Source organism: Eumetopias jubatus, unplaced genomic scaffold (genome assembly GCF_037043125.1).
Source record: "Eumetopias jubatus isolate StellerSeaLion01/CBP00866 unplaced genomic scaffold, mEumJub1_p1.0 scaffold_1, whole genome shotgun sequence".
NCBI lineage: Eukaryota > Metazoa > Chordata > Mammalia > Carnivora > Otariidae > Eumetopias > Eumetopias jubatus.
This window is the reverse complement of record NW_028274807.1, coordinates 196,779,338-196,803,695: the sequence shown is the minus strand read 5'-3', so window position 1 is coordinate 196,803,695 and position 24,358 is coordinate 196,779,338. Positions and strand designations below refer to the sequence as shown.

Below are 24,358 nucleotides of genomic sequence, written 5' to 3'. Positions count from 1 at the left end.
AAAAAAGTTAAACATAGAGGGGCACCTGGGTGGCTCAGCTGGTTAAGTGTCTGACCCTTGATTTCAGCTCAGGCCATGATCTCATGGGTCGTGAGATCGAGCCCCCATCAGGCTCTGCACTGAGCGTGGACCCTGCTTAAGATTCTCTCTCCCTGTCCCTACCAGCCCCCCTCCTCTCTCTCTCTAAAAATAATAATAATAGTAATAATAAATAAAATAAAAATAAGAGAGAAAATAAAGTCTACAATTATTTGTCAATTTTCTGCCTCAGATGGCCAAGTACGCAGTGGGGAAGACTTATTTCATCAAAGACAATGTAACTGTTTCTGTCTTTAGTTAGACTGCTGTCTTTTTTGGAGCCATACCTTCAGCAGCAAAAGAAGAGAAAATACAGAGCATTCTAAGATCCAGAACACAGTCATTAACAAATTAAAGCACAAAGGAAGAAAAAGTACTAGAATTCGAAGTTCACACTCCTCACTCCAGAGGAGCCACCTCTCACTCATCATCAGACCCCATGGCCCCTGTGGGCTCCAGGAACCTTATGGCCACAGCCTGGAAGATGGCAGAGCCAGCCTCCCCACCACAGTCCAGCGGAGGTCGGGATGAGCACATACACCTTGTAAAGCAGACAGAACTTTCACAAAGTGGCTATACCGTCTCACACCCAGCATCGGTGAAGAAACCTCCCACAGCTCCACACACCTACTTCCTATAGTGAGATTTAACCATTTTTGCAAATCTAGTGAGTATGTCATGGTATCTGCGTTCTAATTTGCATGTTTTGTATAAGAATTTGGTCTCTGGACAAAAAAGGAAATTTTTGAAAATTTTAAAAATGCTGGAGTCATTTTACTGTCCATGACTACTAATATAGTGATGCTTACTTTAAGAGTTCACTTACTTACTCATTCACACTTATCAAGTGGTGAACAAAACGAAGTCCCTGTGGTCTTGGGGGATCACAGTCTAACCTGCTTACAGCAATCTCCCATGCCCCTTCCACATGACTCAGTCTTTCACGCTTAATAAACAAAAACCCTCTCAAAGGGCAGAGGGAAAGGACTCCAACATGTTACATTGTCAAGTTTAAGGCTGAACCTGAACAGCAACTTGGGAGAAGTTCCAGCATTCACACCGAGAGGGCCTCATGAAATAAGCATCCCCGTGCCTCTTTCCTTCTCTTGCAGCTTAGACCTCCACTTTTCAAAAAATATTAACAATATTTCGAAAGTACTACCCTTGACAAAATGAGTGTGACTTTTTGCAAGCATCTGTGTATAGCCTGTGCTATTTCTAAACCCTTCTCCTCTCCTTAAAGAAGATGCATCTCCACGGACAACAAGTAGCAATAAACTCCTGCTTCCTCGTTTCTTTAATACAAATTAGATGTCTACTCACATTCAGAAAACCGAAGAACACAAGAGCCAGGAGAGAATAAAGTTACTTAAGCAGAGACATGTGAGGGTGCCAGGAACTTCCTTTATCTTCCCACCACCTGCCTGCATCTGCTCCCATCCTTCGGACAAAGGGAAATCCCCTCCCAGAGGCTTTCAGATCCCCCTTCCCACCCACTTCACAACACAAAACCTTCAGTATTCCTTTGGTACTCCATGCCCTCTGAGCAGCACGCAAACACGCTCTAATGCTCCATGCCAGGAAAAGAAAACCCCTAGTCACACCTCAGCCCTTCTCTGCCCCCTTCACAGTTAAGATGTCTCATCTCGGAGGCTGTTCCACACATGCCACTCCTCACTTCCTCCCCAATCTGGCTACCATCTATCCTAACACACTAACATTGCCACTGTGACCTTCCGATCACCTAACCCAATCTAAGGCCCCTATTGACTCAGGAAACTGTCCCTCATCCTCAAAGCGTTTTCTTCTCTCAGCAACTGTGACATGCTCTCCTGGTTCTCCTTCCCTCAATCCAGTCCTTCTCAGTCTGCTGGCTCCTCCAGAACCACATCAACTAAACCTGGGACTTCCTTGGAGCGAGTGCTGAGTTCTCTTTGCTCCCCAAATGCATCCGACATTCTCTTCCCAGGTGATGTCATGCAAATTTGTGACGATGAGTACTACCAATATTATGAGGACTTACTCTCTGAGCTCCAGACACATATGTCCAAGTACTCATTCGGAATCTCCACTTCAATGTTCCACAGAAAACCAAAGCTGAGCTCCAATTTACTCCCCAACTCAACTCTCCCTGGCTTCCCCACTTTAGTACTATATAACCAACCAAGCCCAGATACCAACCATCGCCCTAGCTATTAGCAAATCCTATTGAGTCTACTGTCCCCACATACCTTGAAATCAACCACTCCTCTCCATTCCCGCTGCCATCGTCCTAGTTCGAGCCACCTGGACTACTCCAGGAGCCTTCAAACCGCCTCCCCTCTCACTCCTGGAAAGCCATTCTCCGCAGAGCAGATACTTTTTTTTTTTTTTAAGAATTTTCGAAATTTTAATAGCAGACAGGTATCTTTTAAAAGGCAAAGCAGATCCTGTCATGGTCCTACTTAAAGCCTTTCAGTAGCTTACTAAATAAGCTCCAAACCCCTTCCCGAGATCTACAAGGCCCTGCAAGATCTAGTGCCTACTTAGACCACTGCTGCTTCCTTCCATTCATACTCCCTCTACGGGTTTCCACTTCACCACATAGTCTTTTCTACCTCAGGGCCTCTGCAAGTGCTCCTCCTTGCCCAAAGTGCTCTCCTCACAGCTGTTTTTCACCCTGCACATCTGAAATCGCCAGCATTTTTTTTCTAATCACCCTATTGAGCACGTCCCCATCTTACTCTCTGCCATATCACTCAGTCTACCTGCCAAGAACCTGACGCCAATACTAGATTCTGCTTATGTCCGGGCTGTTCTGCCATCCCCCAACCCTCCCACAGGGTAGGCTCCCACCTTGTTAGGGTTGTACATGCAGAGCTGGTGATTATCTGTAGGATGGACGGCAGAAAGGAGAGACAAATCGAGGGTGGAGGAAGGACAGAGAAAAAGGGGAGAAAACATTTCCAAGCTATATCTAACTTCCACCAGTTTTATAACTTAGATTTGTACTTCCCGTAAGTGAAAGCAGAGGTTCCTCATTGGCTAAGCTGAGCCTACCAATAATATTCTATATTTGACTTCACCTATTCATCAAGTACCGCTCTGGCAGCAATCTGCCTATCTCATACTCAGCGCATTTACAACTAGTTTCAGGAGTTACTAGGGCACACCTAAACTTGTAATGTAAATTGAGAAAAATATGCCTAAAATATAATGCCAAGAAGAAAAGATAAAATCCAAGTGTTTCATGCCTAAATTCATTACAAAATACCTCTAAAATAACAAAACGTTAATGTGGCATGATCTGTATATGGAGGTATATTACATTACTATCTCTTCATTTGTGTATGTTTGAAATGTTCCATAAGAAGTAAATAAATAAAAGCACACGCCTCTAAGAAGTTAAGAGTAAGGGTCTCTGAATCACAGACATTTTCCTCGCTCATGTGCACCCCACTTGGAGATTTAATTTAAATGAGTGTGTAACAGTTTCTAAAGGTGTTTTCCTTATGCATCAGCTCCTTGGGAGCATCTGAGGGCACAGGAAAACAGGACCGCCCTCCCACCTGCTCTGGTCGCACCCTCCCAGCCCCAGCACCGTCAGCCCAGCACCTTCCTAGGAGAGCCTCCAATAACCACAGCTCAAAAACAGAGCAACTTCAGGATAGGAATAAAATAATTTAAAAGGGGGAGGTAGTGGAAGCATGCAGAAGAGAAAAATAAACGGTTTTTGCTTAAATTCAAACAGAACATTTTTCTCATAGAATTTTGATGAGGTAGTATTTCTAACGTGGTGTTTCAAATTCAGACAGGGACTTTCATTAGACTAAAAAGGCAAATACACCAGGGGCCATCCCCTTTCCCTCGCCAGTACAGTTCCTCCTCTCAAGGATTCCTTCTCTATAGCATTAAATAAAACGTTATGGGGGCGCCTGGATGGCTCAGTCGTTAAGAGTCTGCCTTCGGCTCAGGCCATGATCCCAGGGTCCTGGAATCAAACCCCGCATCGGGCTCCCTGCTCCTCCCTCTCCCACTCCCCCTGCTTGTGTTCCCTCTCTTGCTCTGTCAATTAAATAAATAAAAATATAAATAAATAAATAAATAAATAAATAAATGTTACGGCTGCCAATAGTAAAAACGCAAATATTAAGCCTCATTTATTCAGTGGCACAAAAAAAAAAAAAAACCAGAAGAATCTAAGCTGCTCTGGCAGTTTTTTTTTTTTTTTGCTGTTAAAATTACTCTGGCATATGGGAAAATAAAAATGATAGAAGTTTATTTTCAGTTTGTTTAGATGAAGAAAATAATTTTTAAATCATATTAGAAAATTAAGGGACTGCTCCTAGGTACAATTTTAAGGAATCAATTACATCCTTACAAGGAAATCCATGAACATAATGAGATGGATACAAACCAGCACATGAAAGATCCATTAACTTACGTTTACAAGTAGCATAGGATCATTCTTAAATAAAAATAATCACCATTACAGAAATCCAAAATAACCTGATGAATGAAATAAGCTGGTACTTGAAGATAAATTATTTAATTCATCAAAAACATGGTAAATTACTCTGAAGAGACTTTTTAACATTAACAGCCCTTAGAATTTCAGTTTTTAAGGAAAAAAGGATGTGAATCTCATAAAAAATAAAACATAGTAGGGGCACCTGGGTGGCTCAATCAGTTAAGCATCTGTCTGCCTTCAGCTCAGGTCATGATCCCAGGATCCTGGGATCGAGCCCTGCAGTGGGCTCCCTGCTCAGGTGGCAGAATTCTAAATCTATAAATATAATTGCTGCACAGGATTTCATTTTGTTGGGGGGGGTGGAGGAGGTAGATTTCTTGCTCTATCAAGGACACACTTCACATCCAAGAAACACACCCTCAACCCAGATCCCTGGGCCAGTCTTAATTGGGGCCTAGGGAAGTGAGAAAAAGGGCAAAGGGAACAGGGATCCCACCGATTTCAACCATTTCCACTATTTTCTCCCTCTGCATCATGAGACATTAAAAAGGCTGTCATCCCTAATAAAAATAAGCTTATTATTGATAGATTGATGTCATAAATATTGATGAGTACTGAACATAAATATGGTTAGCAATCAAGTATATTTAGACTTTGCTGCCCTTGTTCATAAAGTCAGAAGAGAAAGGAAGGGAGAAGAAGAACGACAAGATACTGGCAATTCATCTTAGGGGAGTGGGGAGCCAGGGATGATCTCGGCAGCAGAGAAAGGAGCACTTGGTCAAAGGTACCATAAATACAAGCCTGCCACATCCTAGGCCTGTAAATGACAGCAGGACTCTGAGTAACGACTCTGTAATCAGATTAGGAGAAGCCAATATGATCCTTTAGGTGACAGAGATCTAATCTGGGACACAATTGGGCCTAAACACAGATTTACTGAACTCACGGAAATGAGCACTTAATCATACTAAGAGATCATGGCCACAGTGAAGGTATGTTTCCTGTCGTGTTCCATTTCTAGAGGCTGAGTTCAGTTTTGTGGTTCAACACATGGATGTGACTAGGCTAAGTTGGGATTTAATTCTTAGCTTGCTAAGTTTCACTCATGATCGCAGATCTCACCCTGTGATATTAATTTGGCATCACAGCACATACGACTCAATTTAGTTTGTCCTACATCTAAGTTTATCTCCCCAAATGAATTAAATGAATATCCCCTGTGCTGGACAGTTTATGTCAGTACTTAGCCCCACACCTACCCTTCTAGCCTGTCCTGAATCATCGGGCCTGAAATCTACATTCCCAAGTGCCTGGTAGATGGGCTCCCATGAGGCTCCAGCAGCAACCCTGGCAGGAGTGAACTCCAGCAGCAACCCTGGCAGGAGTGAACTCCAGCAGCATCGGTGCAAATGGGGGTGTGTGGGCTCTGAGTAATACCACATTCCGCATTTGCTCTTCCAGCCCTTCCTTTTCTATCTCATTCCTAGAATCATACCCCCCCTTTTTTTTTTTACCCTGAGATCAAGACCTGAGCTGAAATCAAGAGCTGGGATGCTTAACTGACTGAGCCACCCAGGTGCCCCAAAAATTATACCCCTTTTTGACTGAAGCACCTGGAGTGGTTTCCCGACTAGACACTGATAGTCCACTAAATTCAGAATTTATATAATTCACAGACCAAGATGAATCTATGCTATTTCTGTGCTGTGAAATATTCATTTATTCACTCATTCAACAAATTTTTACTGTGCACCTACCATCGGCCAGACCCTTTTATAAGTGCTAGAGATAGAGCAGTAAACAACACGGACAAGGGGTGCCTGGGTGGCTCAGTCGTTAAGCGTCTGCCTTCGGCTCAGGTCATGATCCCAGGGTCCTGGGATCAAGCCCCATATCTGGCTCCCTGCTCAGCGGGCAGCCTGCCTCTACCCCTGCTTGTGTTCTCTCTCTGTCTCTCTCTCTCTGACAAATAAATAGATAAATCTTTAAAAAATAAATAAATAAAGCCCAGATATAAATGAAGCTTGGTCCTTCTTTAAGCACCAGAACATATTTTAATGTGGATGGAAATATTTCTGAAATATATTTTTACTTCCTTATCTCTGTAAGAGTGAGCATCCTGAACAGACTAAGTTTTTCTTGATAATTCTGATATTAACTCAAAAGAACCTTATGTCAGATGTCCAGCCCCAAAGTAATGCCAGGCTTTGCTACCGGCTGCCACCACTATGCAGCCCTGACAATCTCCACTCATCTCCCTCCCAGCTAACGGGGCCTACACGAGACCAGAAAAGAGTTAGGAACCATCCATAAACAAAAGTGAGACTAGGTGAAAACTGAAAAAGAAAAACGATCAGCTTTGGTACACGAGCTTTATAGCAATTATTGCCAACACTTAGAAATGGATTTTGCTTGTGCCAGTTGTTGGGCTGTGTTGTGGGGGAAGCTTGCCCCCAAAAGCATGTCTGGAGAGGTGATATATGTGCAATCCTTTAGAAAAAGTTCTGCCCCAAAATGCAATTCATCACTTCTAAGAAAGCATAAAGTTTGAAATTATTTAAAGAGAAATTAACTTTCTGACCATTAACATTATAAATATCACCAAATAAAAGAGCAAATTGCTGGGGCGCCTGGGTAGCTCAGTCGGTTAAGCATCCCACTCTTGACTTCAGCTCAGGTCTTGATCTCAGAGTCATGAGTTCAAGCCCCATCTTGGGCTCCACACTGGGCATGAAACCTACTTAAAAAAAAAAAAAAAGGCAAATTGCCAAGGTAGTATTTACTTCTCAAACAACAGCTTAAAAGTATGAATAGGAAAGTAATAAGCTTTAATAAAAGGGCACTTCATTTCTTCTACAACCTACCCCACCAAAATTCTCCAGTAGGCTGACAAACTTATGTTTCTGGTTCCTTTACTACCATTCTACCAAAACTAGCCTATTTTAAAACTTAACAATAAAATAAAGTTTAAGGTTAATCTGCATTGGAAAGGAAAGATTCACAAAAACAGACAGCCATATATCAAAATCGCAAATGACTCACATGTAAGCATGCAACACAATAAGCTCCCTCAGCAATTAAGCAGCAAATATGGGAGCTCAACCGATAATATAAAGTAAAAAGTCTGGGGCCCTCTGAGGATATACTATAATTCTTGCCGGGCTGCACGCTCATGGTCAGAGATTGAGCATTCTCCCTCCATCCCGGTGTCCTGACAACTACATGCTCCTCCAGTTGCAGGTGGGTCCCCATGGGCCTAGGTTCCAGATGTTAACAGCCCAGGGATCATTAGAGCTGGTTCTTACTTTCTCTACTACTCTCAACAAGAAAGAGCTGGAAGGAACCCCACCAGCTTTAAACAGCTTGAGGAGGAAGGAGTACTAAAGATAAAAGATTGGAAAGGGATTTGCAAAGGAGAAATTCAGGGTTATTTTCTTATTTTACACTGGGCCTTTTCTCTATTAAAAACCAAAATAATTTAGCTTATTAGAAAGTCTTATACTGGGACACCTGGGCGGCTCAGTCGTTAAGCGACTGCCTTCAGCTCAGGTCATGATCCTGGGGTCCTGGGATCGAGTCCCACATCGGGTTCCCTGCTCAGCAGGAAGCCTGCTTCTCCCTCTCCCCCACTTGTGTTCCCTCTCTCTCTCTGTCAAATAAATAAAATCTTTAAAAAAAAAAGTCTTATACTAACAATAAAGGTATTCACGGATCACTCAGTCCCCTGAACTTTACTCCCACAAAAATTATTTCCCAAAACAATACCTTACAAGATATTAGCCCCTTCCCACACCCCCATCCAAATATCTTCCACAGTAGGTAATTTGTACCTTTCTGACAGCACTTACACAGGAACTATCCTGTGGCATGTCCTACCACAGTACCATAAGCTTCTCCAGGGCAGGGAGCTCACTCTACTCTGTATTCCTTAAACTCCTGGCACCAATGCTTCACTTCATGGCTATTTAGCATTTGCTAAATGAATTTCTGTGGTATCAGATCATGATACCTCAAATTCATTATTGAGGAAAAAAAAATACAACTTTCTAATGCAGCAATAACACTGCCACCCCCAGGGAACGGTACTGCCACTTTCACAAGAGAAAGAAATCCAATGCCTACCATCTGCCGCAAGTCAGTACCTCTGACTAGTCCTACTGTGCACACTAGCCAATCAGGAGCACCTTTCTTAACAAGAAGGAGTGGAAGAATCTGAGAGGTCATTAAAGCAGAGTCCCTGTATAAATGTACCCGGCATTATCCACAGGCAATCCTCTTACCCTCCAAAATCTTCAAGTGAAAACATGCCTACAAGCCACTGCTTCTTCACCTGTTCTTTCAACTCTGGGTGGTCCAACATGCTGCCTAACTGCCTGCTGACTTCTATACTTCTTCTCACATCCCTTCCTGAAAGCACCTTATCAAACCTTAAAACTTGCTTTCTGACATAGTGTGTGATACTGCATGACACCTTCTTTGCCACAAGCCCACGTCTACAAGTCACATCCTTTTGCCTGCCTCCATGGGCCAGAACTACTCCCTGGAACACAAGATAAGCAGCGGAGAGAAGGCCCCAGCAGAGCACACACACTTGGCTCAGGCAGAGCCAGCAGCCCACGCAGCAGCCAAGGGGCCCTGCAGGAAAGCGCATTGCTGCTCACAGACCACTGCGCCCGCCCGCCCACCACCGGCGCTGTTGTATGTGTCCTCTGAGCACACGGCAAGGGCCACAGGCTAGGAACAGACGACCACAGAGAAAAAGAATACACCACCATGACCTGTCACACGTTTTGAGGAAAGCATTTTAGAAGTGACAGTAGTACACAGAGAAGATACTGATGGGGATATGAATATATGCTCTTAGCAGGGTTCTGAAGTTCTTCCAATAAAGGGTAATAACTACGAACTTGGACTACTGAGATATTTAACACTTTGAGGTTCAACTACAGAATGCACCAAAATTCCAAACTGTTTCCTCAGAAATCACTGCACTGAAACCACAGCACCATGTTTAAAATTCCTTACCAAGTAGCTTGGATAAAAATCAACTGGTATTTATTTTTTAATTTAGCTATATATCTGCCAAACAAGCAAAAGAACACAAAAAAATTTCCAGAAAGTGATATAATTTGTTAGCCAACCCATGGTGCTGCAATTTTGTCAAAGCCAAAATACAAAACAAATGATCCACATCTGTAACAAGCAGCATGCACTCAGGGCTTGGGCTTCAAAGGCCTGGTCTACACCTTGGTAGTCCAGGGACATCTGCGACGCTTCAGGGACACTGCCTGCAGGGGAAGGGGAGAGAGTGGCGGGGCAGGCGGAAGGCCTCTGCGTGACTCTACCTCCGACCCCCCTGACTCTCCTGCATCCACTTCCTCTCTTATCTGCATTTGGGGGACAGGGAGTGGTTGGAGAATAGTCTCTACAAATACACTAACTCAGAAAAAAACTTTATTAGAAAGCTCGTCTTAATCCAAGCACATTCAGTTATCATTATTATTTCCACGATACTGTTGTAGCATTAAAAACCTGGAAATAGGGAACCTGGGTGGCTCAGTTGGTTAAGCGACTGCCTTTGGCTCGGGTCATGATCCTAGAGTCTCGGGATCGAGTCCTGCATCAGGCTCCCTGCTGCTCAGTGGGGAGTCTGCTTCTCCCTCTGACCCTTCCCCCTCTCAGGTGCTCTCTCTCTCTCATTCTCGCTCTCTCAAATAAATAAACAAATAAAATCTTTAAAAAAAAAAGCACACCTCATTTAAAAAAAAAAAAAACTGGAAATAACCCAAAATGTATACAAATAGGAAACTGACTGAATAGGTTAAGGTGCATGCTAGGGGCACCTGGCACCTTCCTACTAAGGTAGAGCATGTGACCCTTGATCTCAGGGTTGTGAATTAAAGCCCCAGTCTACTTCAAAAAAAAAAAAAAGAAAGAAAGAAAAGAAAAGAAAAAAAATGTGCATCCATATAATAGACTCCTAGGCAATCATTACAAGAATGAGGCTGAGCTTTGTGTACTTGGATATATCTAAGGTATTTTAATGTGGAGTACTACCAATTGTTTTTTTAAGTGGGTGGGGAAATACATGTTTTTAAACAAATAGAATTTTTCTGGGGGAAAAAAAAGAAACTAGCAATAACAGTGGCCTACAGAAGGGACTGAGGGACTCAGTAAAGGAGTATACTCTTTTTCACAATTCGAAAACATTTTACTATGTACACGTATCCCTGTTAAAAAAAAAAACAAGAAGTACTTAAGTCTGTGATTATGACAAAATTAAAGCAATGGAAGAAAAAGTGTTGCCTATTAACAGCAATCTTACCTTCTTTATCTATTTCTAAATTCTTTGTGGCAAATATCTGAATTTATTTAAACAAAGGTGGACATAGAGAGGTCTACTCTAGCCTCCTCCTTTAAAGCCACAATAACTTTCAATTTCTAACCATAATGCTAAAAAAAAACAAAAAACAAAAAACTGCACTTGCTTCTCAAACCAAGATGCAAAAATCCCTTAAATGTTTCCCTCTGTTGTAACCAAAGTTTAAATGATTTAAATATATTAATAAATCCATAACTAAAGTTCAGTTACATTTCATACATTAATATTGTGTTCTAATCATGTTTTATGAGGAAACAGTTTCACCTAAGATCTTCTTGTCCCTAAACTAACAAACAACTTTAGAATTACTGAAGAGTACAAATTTCCTAAACTCACCCCAGCCAAAAGTTACTTCAGTAATAAACTAGAGGGTTCCCCCCATAGCTTCAAAATTTCCAAAACTTCTCCATTTCCAAACAGGATCGGGGAGGGGTGTTGCAGGCAAAGCCCAAGTAAGCATGTCCGACCCTCTTCCACCTCTATAGATGCCTTCCCTGGTCTCAGGGAACCCAGAGCACTGATTCAATGAACCAGAGCGGGAGGACAGTGGACCCACTGGATCGGACTCTGAAGCGTGGCATGGGGCTCATGTACCTGGGAGTAACAGGCTCTCATCAGTCACACCTGGGCAAATGAAGTGGCAAGTGCTGTAGCCTCACCCTACACCCACACAGAAGCAGACTGCTGACAGTAGTCTCTGCAATACCACCATGAAAAGTGAGGCAAATGACTGGAGCTAATGCCTGTCAACTGGATTTTTACTAACAGAAATATATTTCTTGAAGATCTATAAATGTGCAGATACCTTGGAAAAAATAATATGTTAACATGCTAATGAAAATGAAATTTTGCTAACCTAAAACATTAACTAAAATAGACACTCCAAGCATCAAAATATGACAAAATATTGACTTCTCATAAAAAAATTTCTGAATATCCAGAACTAAACGATAACACTGTACAAAAATCTCCAGGCTTAGAAAAAAAATTACTTTTTAGATCATTTACAAGTTGTTGTTTATTCACACCTCCACTTAACATAAATGTACTTGCCATGCACTGTTCTCAGTACCAGGCATACCATGCTGATTAAGAGAGACCCAGTTCCTCCTCGTGCACTGTTGGTGGGAATGCCAACTGGTGCAGCCATTGTGGGAGACAGCATGGAAGTTCCTCAAAATGTTAAAAATAAAACTACCCTACAATCCAGCAATTGCATTAGTGGGTATTCACCCAAAAAAATACAAAAACATTAATTGAAATATATACAGGGAGCCTGGCTGGCTCAGTCAGTTAAAGGTCTGCCTAAGGTCTGCCTTCGGCTCAGGTCATGATCCCAGCTGGGATCCAGCCCCGCATCAGGCTCCCTGCCTAGCAAGGAGCCTGCTCCTCCCTCTCCCACTTCCCCTGCTTGTGCTTGTGCTCCTCTCTCTCCCTCTCTCTCTCAAATAAATACTATCTTTTAAAAAAAAAAACAAAAGAAACAGATACATGCACCCCTATGTTTATTACAGCATTATTTACAATAGCCAAATTATGAAAGCAGCTCAAGTGTCCATTGACAGGTGAATGGATAAAGAAGATGTGGTGTATATATATACAGTGGAATATTATTCAGCTGCAAAAAGAAGGAAATCTTGCCATTTGCAACATGGATGGAGCTAGAGAATATTGTGCTAAGTTAAATAAGCCAGTCAGAGAAAGACAAATACTATATGATTTCACTCATATGTGCAATTTAAGAAACAACCAACCAAAGGGAAAGAGGGAAAGAGAGAGAGAAGCAAACCAAGAAACAGACTCTTAACTACAGAGAACTGATGGTTACCGGGGGGGGGGGAGGGGAATGAGTGAAGCAGGTGACGGGCATTAAGGAGGGCACCTGTGATGAGCACCAGGTGTTGTATGGAAGTGCTGAATCACTATACTGTACACCTGAAACTAATAACACTCTGTTAACTATACTGGAATTAAAATTAAAAATTTAATTAAAAAAAAAAGACCCAGTTCCTGTCTTCATGAAGTTTACAAGAGTAAACACAAGAACAATGCATTAGGGTACCAGGAACAATAAGGAAAAACATCCTTGGAGTAGATTTTAATATTCTCTACAATGTGGCTTCAAAGTATATATAATAAATTAAATATTTTTAATTTAAACCTTAAAATGAGCTGAAAATAAGATAATTTCATATAGCGGTAAGTGCCATAAAGAAAACCAAACAGTAATGAGAAAGTAGTGCCTGGAGTGGAGATAAGGATGTTTAGGGAAAGTTTCCTCGCTGAGCTGAACCCCCCCCACGATGAACAGGAGTGAACTAAAACAAACGTGCTGTGCTTGGAGGGCCAGAGAACACATGAGGCTGTATTGTGGGGAAGTGGTGGACAAGCGGCAGAGATGGACGGGGGACAAGTCACAAAGGGCATTATAGGCCACAAAAGGAGTTTGGATTTTATTCTAATGACTACGGAAAAGTCACTGGCAGGCTCTAAGCCTGGGAGTGACAAGAGAGAATCTGATTAAACGCAATAGCTTCTTGTTTAGAACACAATACATCTTCAAGCAGAAAGAATGTTCTAAACCGCGGTGTGGCAATATTGCTTCTGTGCCTCCATCAGCCATAGCTGATCTACTCTCTACCCTCTGCTAGGCTGTGCCCAAGGTACTGTAGCAGGGTCTCCGTCCGTGAGCTCACAGTCGGGTAGAGATGAGAAACACTGAACAAATCATTACAGCTGTAATATTTATAAGAGTGGAATATGTAGAATGCCAGTGAGACCCAGGGCAAAGGGTAGTTAATCTGGCCTGCAAGAGTTCAGGAAGGAAGACCTCACACAAGACGAGAGTCAAGAGTCCTGGAAAGGGCAAGCAGGGACTTCCTCAGTGCAACACCCAAGCCACTAGTGGGTCACAAAAAAATGTAGGGGCTACAAACTTTCTTGTAAAGTATATTATATAGGATTTTTGTGGTGGAATGGGGGGGGAAGTTAACATATAAAACTTGCAACTGCAACTTCACAGGTATTGGTTAAATACAATTTTATTAAGAATTTCAAAAACACAAACTTCCAGTTCTAAAATAAAGTCCTAGAGAACATACAGCATGCAACTACAGTTAGTAACACTGTAGTGCATATTTGCTAAGAGAGTAAATCTTAAAGTTCTCAGCACAAGGAAAAAAAGCTTTAACTGTGTGTGGACGGATGTTAACTAGACTTACTTTGGTGTCTATTCCCCAATATACACAAATATTGAATCATTATGTTGCACACCTGGAACCAATATAATGTTGTACATCAATTGTACCCCAACTTTAAATTAATAATCTTTTAAAAAGAACTTTAATTATCTGGTGTTCCCACCACACTGAAAACGTGGTAGTCTACACATCACTTCAACAAGTAGGCCTGTGCTCTGTGCGTCTGTTACCCATCATGAGCTGCGGTTAAAGACTTTTTTAAATACCAACCTTCTTGCAGCCATTTTTATGCCCCCGCCCCCCGCAAAAAAAAAAACAAACAGGCTTTCACTGAAGTTTTCAAACAGAGATGTAGAAAAAATTCCAAATACTCTCCACTTAGATTAAAAAATGATTAACAATTAACAAACCATGAGACACGATAGACTCTGAGAAAACAAACTGAGGGTTCTAGAGGGGAAGGGGTGGGGGGGTGTGTTAGCCCGGTGGTGGGTATTAAAGAGGGCATATATTGAATGGAGCACTGGGTGTTATACACAAACAATGAATCATGGAATACTACATCAAAAACTAATGATGTATTGTATGGTGACTAACATAATAAAATTAAATTAAAAAAACGATTAACAATTTCCTGATTAGCTCTATCTGTGTATACACATGGGCATATACATATACTTCCTGAGCTATCTGGAAGTGTTGGGAGACATCGTGACATCTCACCTCTAAACTCTTCAGCTGCTGTCCCCCAGGAATATGGGCATTCTCCTATATAATCACAACACCATTAGCACATCTAAAAAAAAAAAAAAAAGAAAAAATCAACAACTCCTTAATATCATCTATCATCAGGTACACAGTTTTAAAAATTTTTAAGTACGAAGGGGCTTTGTTGAGAACCTTACTAAAGGAATGTATTTTAATAAACTACTTAGATTCACATTATTCATATTTCAGTATTTTTCATTTCTAAATATAATAATGCTTTTAAGTCAAAAGTCCAATTTTTAAGGGCACCGTCAGGTCATTATCTCCAGAGTCCAGGGATGGAGCCCTCATGGTCGTGGTCAGGCTCCCTGCTCAGCAAGGAGTCTGCTTCTCCCTCTCCCTTTGCCCCTCCGCCCGTGCACACTTTCTCTCAAATAAACAAAATCTTTAAAAATAAACAGTTCAATTTTTAAGTCAATTTGTTAAATGTTACAAGAATGATTATGGTAATCAAATATGGCAAAAAGTGTGAAAGTGGTACATGCAAGACTGACATTTTGGAAGTGCTGTGTTAGTGGAAGGACACTTGAGCCAAAGGGACCTCCAGGGAAAAGGATGTGCAGAAGAGCGGAGTCTGGGGAAGAGAGAGGGGGGCGAGTGGGACGGGTCACCGGAGGGCAGCTCGTGGAGGACTCTGCGTGCCTTCCTGAGGAGTCTGGACATCCCCCTACTGGCAGTGGAAGTTTTACATCCTACAATCAGCTCTAACTGGTCCCAGTGTGTGGGATGCACTGGAGAGCAGGGAAGATGGGGGGGGCATTTGAAGTCAACAGAACAAGGTTTATATTTTTCACTGCAAATATTTAATGTTTTAGTCATATTATGGGTTGAATAAACCTGCTATACTGGTAAATGGACACAACAAATACATAAAATTAAACTAAGTCTATCTTGAATGTTGATGTTCTAGAAATGCAGCTTTAAAGACAGAAAGGTACAGTCAGAAGAGATGTAAATTTTGAAAGGAGCCCTTGGGCACTTCTGAAGGTTTCAGCATTTAATGGAGCTGGCTCTTTTTAAAACCCAGCTTCACTTTCCAAAGTGGCTTTCCTTTTCCTTGGCAAGATTCATCACTGGCACTAATTTTATGTTTATCAGTAACAATTAAAAATTTCCAAAGGAAAACCAATGGGAAAGAGGTGGGTGCAAAACAGATAAAGTGATTTTCAAACACACAGAGTGCCCTCAGGACATGACTGGCAGTAACTCCAGGAGCTGTATGTACAGAGTCCAGGGGCCAGCTGCCAAATCTGCCTCAAGGAGGAGGAGGAGGGCAGCACAGGGAGCCTGGCTAAGGGCAGAACGGGAACCCCCTCCCCAGACCTCTAGTTTTATTTATGTTGTATATTGGGCTTCTTAGAAAGATTTCATTTGAACAAAGGTTCCTTGGATTTAAAAATGTTTCAAAGTCAAGGAGTCAGAACTGCACGAATATTCTTAAGTCAGAGGCTGGTAATTCAAGAAGACTCTGAGTTCCCCAAGAGAACAGCCAGGGGACGAAACAAACACCATCACTGAAGAGGAGTGTAAAGAGACCTCGGCAGATATGCCTACTGGAGGAGCAGCAGCTTTCGGGTAGAATGAGGGACTGGGGTTTGTCTGGGACCTACGGCTTTTGAGGGGCCAATGAGGCAACCACACTGGAGGTCCAGACAGCAAAGGACATGTGGATGTAAAGCTTAGCAGAAAGGTTTAGGAGGGCACAAGGGCTAGGTGAAGCTAAATGTGGATGAATCCACCAAGAGAGATGTAAACAGAGAAACAAGGGAGGGTCTGAAAAGGTCACAGAAGGCAAAAAGAAAAGGGTCTTCCTCAAGACAGGACCCCATGGGGCCATCCATGCACAGGGCCACTTCAGGAGGAGACCCTGAATTCGGGATGGCCTGTGTCCGAGAACAAAGCCCAGGCTAGACTGCTTGGGGGGGTGGTCTACAAAGCAGAGGCCACAGAAGGGCAACAGGACAAGGGTAAGGGTACCGGCTGGGAAGCAAGTAAAAGACTGGACCATGGGTCCAGGTCTGAAGGGGCTGGAACTCTGAGAGAGAAAGGAGATCACAGTGAGGTCCAAGATGAGACAGGGGAGTATGGAAGCCCCTTGAGGAAGCTACAGAACACTACCACACCAGAACCTAAGATTTCACTAGCAGAGGTGTTCTGCAAAGAGCTCCTTTTAGACACGTTAACAGGAAGCCAAAATCAGGGTAAAGGGCTGGGACAATGTCTTCAGAACCCTGTAGTGCCTTAAGGCCCTGGATCTGGCAGTAGGAGTCATGCAACCCTCCCCTCCAGCACTCACTGCGGAGAGGGACACCCACCCTAGCAGGGAAGTCCAGAAGAGCCTACCCAGCCCCTCCATTCCCTTGTCACACCTACTACTGGCAACAGGGTCTGGTAACAGTCATTTAAAGCTGCCCTCAGTTCACCTGGGAGCCTCTATCTGCCCTTAAGGAAAACAGGGCCCCAATAACATCTAGGAGAAGATCTAAATCTGTTTTCCAATTTGTATAAAATGTTACTTGTATTATTAATAATAGTAACTATGCATATTTTAAATGCAAATATAACTCATGATTGAGGACTGGGAAACCAGCTTTAAAAATGAAACAAAATGGGGTTAGGTCAGTCAGGAGAGTGACTCTTGATCTTTGGGTCATGAGTTCAAGACTCACATTGGGTGTGGACCTTATTTAAAAAAAATTTTTTTTAAGGGAAACAAAATGAAAATAATAAACATTAATTACATTAAGAGTTTGAAGGGTTCAGATATCATAAATGACCATAGCAACATCAACAAAACACCCAAAGTTTTTCAAATTTCTAGCTTTAGTTACTAGACCACCTACCCCTGCCCATTTGGCTCAATAATAAAAATGAAAACTAATCAAAAGGAAACCATATTCCCGGAAAGAACACCTACCTACTAATTTTTTTAGAAAGAAAAAAAATGGGGGCACCTGGCTGGCTCAGTTAGTAGATCTTGATCTCAGGGTCGTGAGTTCAAGCCCCACACTGGGCAGGGAGCTTACTTTAAAAAAAAAAAAAATGTCTCGTCTAACGGTTTGCTTACAAACTCCAATGCTTATTTTAAAAATTAACAAACGGACTCCTATATAAACTGGTCTTTTCACAATATTTAACTGACAATTCAGGAGCTTCAGTGATACACAACAGAGAGAGAACGGAGTAAAAGAGGTGCTCACTAGTGTCCTAGGGACAGTATCTACCAAAGAAAAGGACACTTCCAGAAAAATCTTACTAACTCTAGGAAGCAGCTAACCACTCTGATTTTCGTAAGAACTGAGCAGTAAGTTAAAGCACAATAAAATAAAATAAATTAAAGTAAAATAAAATAAAATACAGAATCAGGATTCACAGCATTGTCAATTTTTCAAGGGTTTCAAGAAAGACGGTCAAAAGCAGCCTTGTCAAGAAGGTAGTGACGGGGGTGGTGATCAAGAGGTGCCCCAAGGTACCTACCCTCCCGCAGGAACAAACAGTATTCAGGAGATTCACCCCATGCTTACTACACGAATACAGGCTTTAAAAAATAAGAGTTAAAACAATATTGAAAGTAAAAAGATACACCTCTTTAGCCATTCTGAGAATACACTGTCAACTCGTAATCCTTAGCTCTGTCAGACCCGCTTTCCCTCTGGCTGTGACTGGGTATCTGTACTACAAAGGCAAAGTGAAAGTAACACAATAAATTTAAAATATAAAGCATTAATTATGTAGTATCATTATTATGTAGGTTATTGAGCCTCTTTAAATACTACTTTTCCATTAACACAGAAATGAGATGTTAAATATGGCAAAACCTCAACTAACCGGAACAGCTGGCGAGTGAATCACTGACTAATCATGCCTCTCAGATAGCTGAAGGCTTATTTACAACTTTGAACACACAAACTTTTTTGGTTAACTGTTCTGGGCAGATGCCTTAACGCAGACCGACGTGGTGAACATCAGTGATTACACAGGAAGACGCACGAGGTTCTCTGCCCCTATCCGAGAGACTGCAGACCGGAGCAACCCTTGCTTTTTACCCCCCATCTACTACCCTCCCTTCCCCTCTCCCCATCCTGCTTCCATCTCTCTCACGTCCCAGTAACCAAGTGTGTCAGGGCTGCGTCTAAGGAAAAGACACCTGGTTCTCACAGCTCCGCCAGCAACCTACAGAGCTCTTCCAAGGGAGATGAACGAGGTCTCCCGTACAGGGTTCTGTGACCTCTATTTTACCTGCTGCCAAAAATCTTTTTAAGAATGTATTTGCTCAAAAGGAAATTCTGATGCACATGCTACGGTATGGATGAACCTCGAAGACATTATGCTGAAACAAGCCGCTCACAAGAAGACAAATACCTATGATTCCACATCTATGAAGCAGCCAGAGTTGCCAGTCATAAGATGGAAAGTACAATGGTGTCTGCCAGGGGCTGGCAAGGAGAGGGAAATGGGGAGTTACTGTCAATGGGCTCGGAATTTCAGTTTGGGAAGATGAAAACATTCTGGAAATGGAAAGCAGTGACAACTGAACAACACTGCGAATGTATTTAATGCCACTGAGTTGTACATTTTAAAACAGGAAAGTTGGGGGCGCCTGGGTGGCTCAGTTGGTTAAGCGTCTGCCTTTAGCTCAGGTCATGATCCCAGGGTCCTAGGATCGAGCCCTGCATGGTCCAGCTCCCTCCTTTCCCCCTCTCCCCTGCTTGTACTCTATCTCTCACTCTCTCTCTCTCTCTCAAATAAATAAAATATTTAAAAAAATAAAAATAAAATAAAATGGGAAATTTTATGTTATGTCTATTCCTCACTGTTCACTATGTTCTAGACAGGCGACATGCTAAGTGATTCTGTGTTGTCACCATCTCATCACTCCAAGAACATTATTTGTTTTGATACAAGTAAAAATGAGCCAAAATGGTATCTTAAATTATGATCCCAAATTACCATATATTATTTTTAACATGGAGAAAGCATGCTTTACAAAAAGTGACCCATAAGAAAGAACACTAGCAAAAACTCTGAGACCAGAAAGCACTCTAATCTGGGCAGCAAATTAATGTGAAAAGAATGAAAAACTAGCAGCAACTCACAGGTAGCCTTACCACTGAGCAGATATTACCCAGCAGCTCCTCAAATATTTTTTAAAAACTATTCAGGGTAAAAAAAATAATAATTTGGAATTCAAATCAAAATACTTGTTGGTTAACACTTTAAACTGAATAGCAGGAAAAACTCTTCAGGTATTTTAATAATTGCTCACTTTCTCCACCCATCCCATGTCATTCCAAATACGTGACTGTCCTGCACTTAGAACTGTGACAAACTCCCTTCCCTTCCTCATCGAAGACCCTCTCCAAATATCCGTCCCAGACTAAACAGGTACTCTCAACTGCCCTATCCATCCCAAATCAGTTTAGCAACTAACCTTTCTTTAAATTAAGCAAAAATGTCAAAAAGGAACCTGCATGCAGCACTGCAAACCATGAGAAATGCCGCCTCCTAGCCTCTCCCTGCACAGCGAAATGCTTGACTCTGAAGTTACCAACTATGAAACCACAAAGTTCGAAACTTACTATCTTGTAGCACAACATACAGTCTACATCTTTGGTTTTTTAATTATGTCCTTGAGTGATCATCTAAAGATTAAGAGAGATGAATAAGGTTAAAAACATCCTCTTGGATAAGAGACTAGAAATTAGTTACATACAAATCTTCAGGTGCCTCTGAGTTAAAGGCAAAGGTTTACATTCAAACTTGTTAAAACTTGTGCAGTGAAGTCATAGTTTTTCTATTAATAACTTGTCTTTGTTCTCATCCTCTTTCCCACTTTTGTAAAATTTAAAAATGAACTTGCAACAACGTGACCACATCCTTTTTATTTTACATCAGTTTCCAACGGGGCTAGTACCACTTGAAGAAACGGTCATATCAAAATCCCGCTCCCTAAAGTCTAATGATCCAAAATCTCCCCAGTAATCAAAATCCCCAGAGACTTTCATCCTATTTAACAGCTACGTATAAGGAGAAATATTCTTTTCAAAACATCCCAGTTAGATAACAAATACTATTTACTAAAGGAAAACTACCCTGCAATAACAAATTTATAGGAAATCATAAGATAGAAAATCTTTAATATAAAAATATTTAACATTCAAAATACCTGCCTACATAATGGTCTTTCTGGATTGTATTCATTTATTTAACATGAACATAACATGAAGTTTTAACAAAAAGGTCAATGAAGTTTAGATAGTTCACCTGTTCTATAGACTTCAGAGTCAAATGATGTCTGCATCCACACCCTCATTCTGTAGCTAAGCCCAGTCCAGTTACCACTGTGAAAGCAAAAGTACCCTATAGAAGAAGCAAGGTTATGGACAGGAAAAGCCTTTATTTTAAAGAGAAAAATCAAAATTTTCAAAGAAACAAATATCAAAAGAGGAAAGGCCCTTGTATATGCATTTTGTTTCTCATTTTGCACATTTAATTGCATCTTTCAAAACCTAATAAATTTTAAGTGAAATATCTGATAATGCAAAAGCTAAGAAATCTAAAAAGATGCACACACATACAACCAATGGATCAATTATACTAAGTAATGGATTACTGTCTTAGCTAATGATGCTGTGAATCTTGGAGTAACCAAATCCAGCTTAGCTGTTGGCTAGTCGACTGGCTTAATCACAGAAAACAGAATTATTCAGCAGAATCCATTTCACAAAAGAAAATCTTTGTGGACTCTGCCCCCATAAATCTCTACCACAGGCCTTAGTTCCCAACTTTGCATCACACAGATGTCCTTGCAGTAAAAAACACAGGCCATTGTGAAGAATTATCAGGAATTCACTGACAACTTCTAACTCCTCTCCTTTAGGAGCAGAAACAAGAAAATATACAGGACTACATTAAAAGGTATTTGGGAAGAATAAGCAAATTATTGGAAGTACTTGCTTCAGTGGAGAATATAAAAAAACCAACTTCCTAGAGAGCTAATACAAAAAGGTATCCTAATCATGTTGAAATAAAAAAAAATTAATCACATCCGACATAATTTTTAGTTACCTTTTGTTTTTGCTTCATCACTAGAGTTTTAATGACTTGATAAACCAGGCAAATATCCTGCATATATAAATCAAGTTAATTGCTGTCATTTAAAAGGTTGTTAAAGCTTTTTGCCCACATTCTTTAATTCACTGAACTTTAAAAAATCAATTTTCATTCAATTTTCTCAGCAAATTCTAGGCTTTAAGGAACTGATTCATCTACTAACACCTTAAACATTGACTTGTTGGGAAAGTTCATGATCCATCCTCCAAACCTACTGTCTGGAAATACACCAGTATTCCAAAAATGGGAAGTAACACATGGATACCCGGCCTGTGACAAGGATGCCCAACAACCACAGATCCAAATCTGCAAAGCCTTGCCTCAGCTGACAAATGGCCTTCTGGCTAAGAAGTCTTAGAATTCTAGATAGTAAAAACCGTAAAAATTGTTATAAAAGCATTTAGAGTCATGGCAAAAATGACCATAACTCCAGGTTTACACACCTGTTGTCTCTCAGCTTAATATTGCCCCTCACCCTCAAAAAGCGGTCCTGTTATAAAGCAAAATTCACTAGTGGTGCCAGAAGTGGTCACCTTGGGGAGGGGAAAGGTGTCTACTGAATGAGAGAAATGGAAAGGGAGCCCTTTGGGAGGCTGAAAATGCTGTGTATCTTGATCTGAGTGTGGTTATCTGGGCATATAGGTCATTTAAGGTCTTCCTGTAAATTAGACCTCAATTAAAAAAATAAATATAATTTTTAAAACACATTGAAATACATTTGTAAACGTCTTTGTTTAAACAAGTGACACAAAATAACACTAGATGTAGCAACTAAGATTTTTTTCCAAATATATTTTAATAAAGATGTATATTTATTGTGAGCACTTTCATGCAGAACCTGTCAAAATACAGACTGATTTTTTTAATCTCTCATTTTAAAAAGTTGCCAAATTCACATCTGAAAGCATGCAGAAAGATGATCCATTCATTCTCTGATTTTGCAAATAAGGAAAACCAAATCTATGGTAAGAACCATACCGAGATAAGGCAGCTAGTCAATGACAACAGTAGTAACAGAACTGTTTCCTGATCTTGAGCCACTCCCGTTTCCACCAGGCCGTTACTTTTGTGACATTGTAAACAAATATGAATTCTGGATCTACCTATGGCCTAGAAGGATTCAACACACTCCTCAAAATACCAGGCCAACAGGCCCCAAAGTGTACACACATAAAGACACACTCATCTTCCTCACCTCAAGACAACTGGCAAATGATCAATTACATTTTCAGACAGGCATTTTTCTTGCGATACAATCAAGTATGACATCTTTAAAATGTGGTTCAGGAGGAAAAGGCATATGCAGGGATTGGCAAAATCCATTTTATTTCCTTTCAAATCTCTTTGATGGTTACTTGGTTCTCAAACTATGTCACTAAGTAGGACTCACAAACAACATCGCTTGGGGCTGTTCTCTAGCACGGCTTTGAGTGACCCGCCGGGAATCACCCCCACTAAACAGAAATCTTGTCTCCGCCCGGGGTGTCCTGCCCAACTCTCTACACATAACCAGACTTGAAGGTGACCCGTGCCTTGCGGCTTAGTTTCAGGCCCCAGTGAACAGTTGACATCTCGCTAAAAACTTAACATACATCCTTTCCGCGGGAATTTATTTCTGTTCTCACAAGGCGTTCCTGCTCCCCACCAGAGCAGGCCTTGCTTCTCAGGACTCTCTCCTCGCCTCTCCACAGCCTCCTCTTCACGGTTTAAAAAGAGACTTTAAGAACAGAAATCGAAACGGTCACGGCCCTCCCGAGCGCAGGTCGCGGCCCCGAGCGAGCGGGTCCGGCCGGGGTCGGGCGGCGGGTGCCGGGCGAGCCCACTGCCCGCTCGCGCGCGGCGCCGGGGAGGCCCGGCGCACTCCACCACGCTGGCCCGAAGCAACCGGTTGCGGCGGCCGCTAGACGCTCTGCAACAGCGCAGCGGCCACCTCGGCCCTCCGAAGTTCCAGCGCGCCCCCCGGCCCCCGCTGCGGGTTCGCGCCCCGGCCCCGGAGCGAGCCCGGGGGGCGGGTCCGCGGGGGCTCGGCGGGCGGGAGCGCGGGACGCGCGGGGAGGGGCGCTCGGCGGGCCCAGCGCGCCGGGGAACTTGGGCGCCCGCCGGTACCGCCGCCCGGCCACTTTCCTTTCACGCCCCCGGGGCTGCCGCGCGCCGCGCCGCCCGCCCGGGGCCGCCGGCCGCCGCCGCCGCTCGCTGCCGCGGCGAGGCGCCCAGGCGCGCTCCTGCAGCCCCGGCCGGCCGGCGCGCGGGGCCGCGCGAGGCCGCGCGCGGGCGCCGCGCTCCCCCCGCCCCGCCCCCGCCCCCAACGTGCCGCCGCCGCCCGTTGGCGCCTCAGCCCGCGCGCCCGCCGCCCGCCGGCTCCTG

The 24,358-nt window shown here is 42.5% G+C and overlaps 2 protein-coding genes across 3 annotated transcripts in view; both read right to left on the bottom strand.

Annotated features, from left to right (window-relative positions):
* The window catches only part of LOC114224983 (52 kDa repressor of the inhibitor of the protein kinase-like), a 56,878-nt gene that overhangs the window by 31,596 nt on the left and 924 nt on the right, over positions 1-24,358 (bottom strand). The window contains 1 exon segment of the mRNA XM_088023320.1: positions 23,740-24,355. Coding sequence (XP_087879446.1) covers positions 23,740-24,355 — 616 coding nt within the window.
* The window catches only part of SFMBT1 (Scm like with four mbt domains 1), a 125,945-nt gene that overhangs the window by 101,310 nt on the left and 277 nt on the right, over positions 1-24,358 (bottom strand). For both annotated transcript variants that reach the window (XM_028124500.2, XM_028124502.2), the window contains exon 2: positions 14,837-14,909. The gene's annotated coding sequence lies outside the window, so the exon portion shown is untranslated. The remainder of the gene's footprint in view (positions 1-14,836; positions 14,910-24,358) is intronic.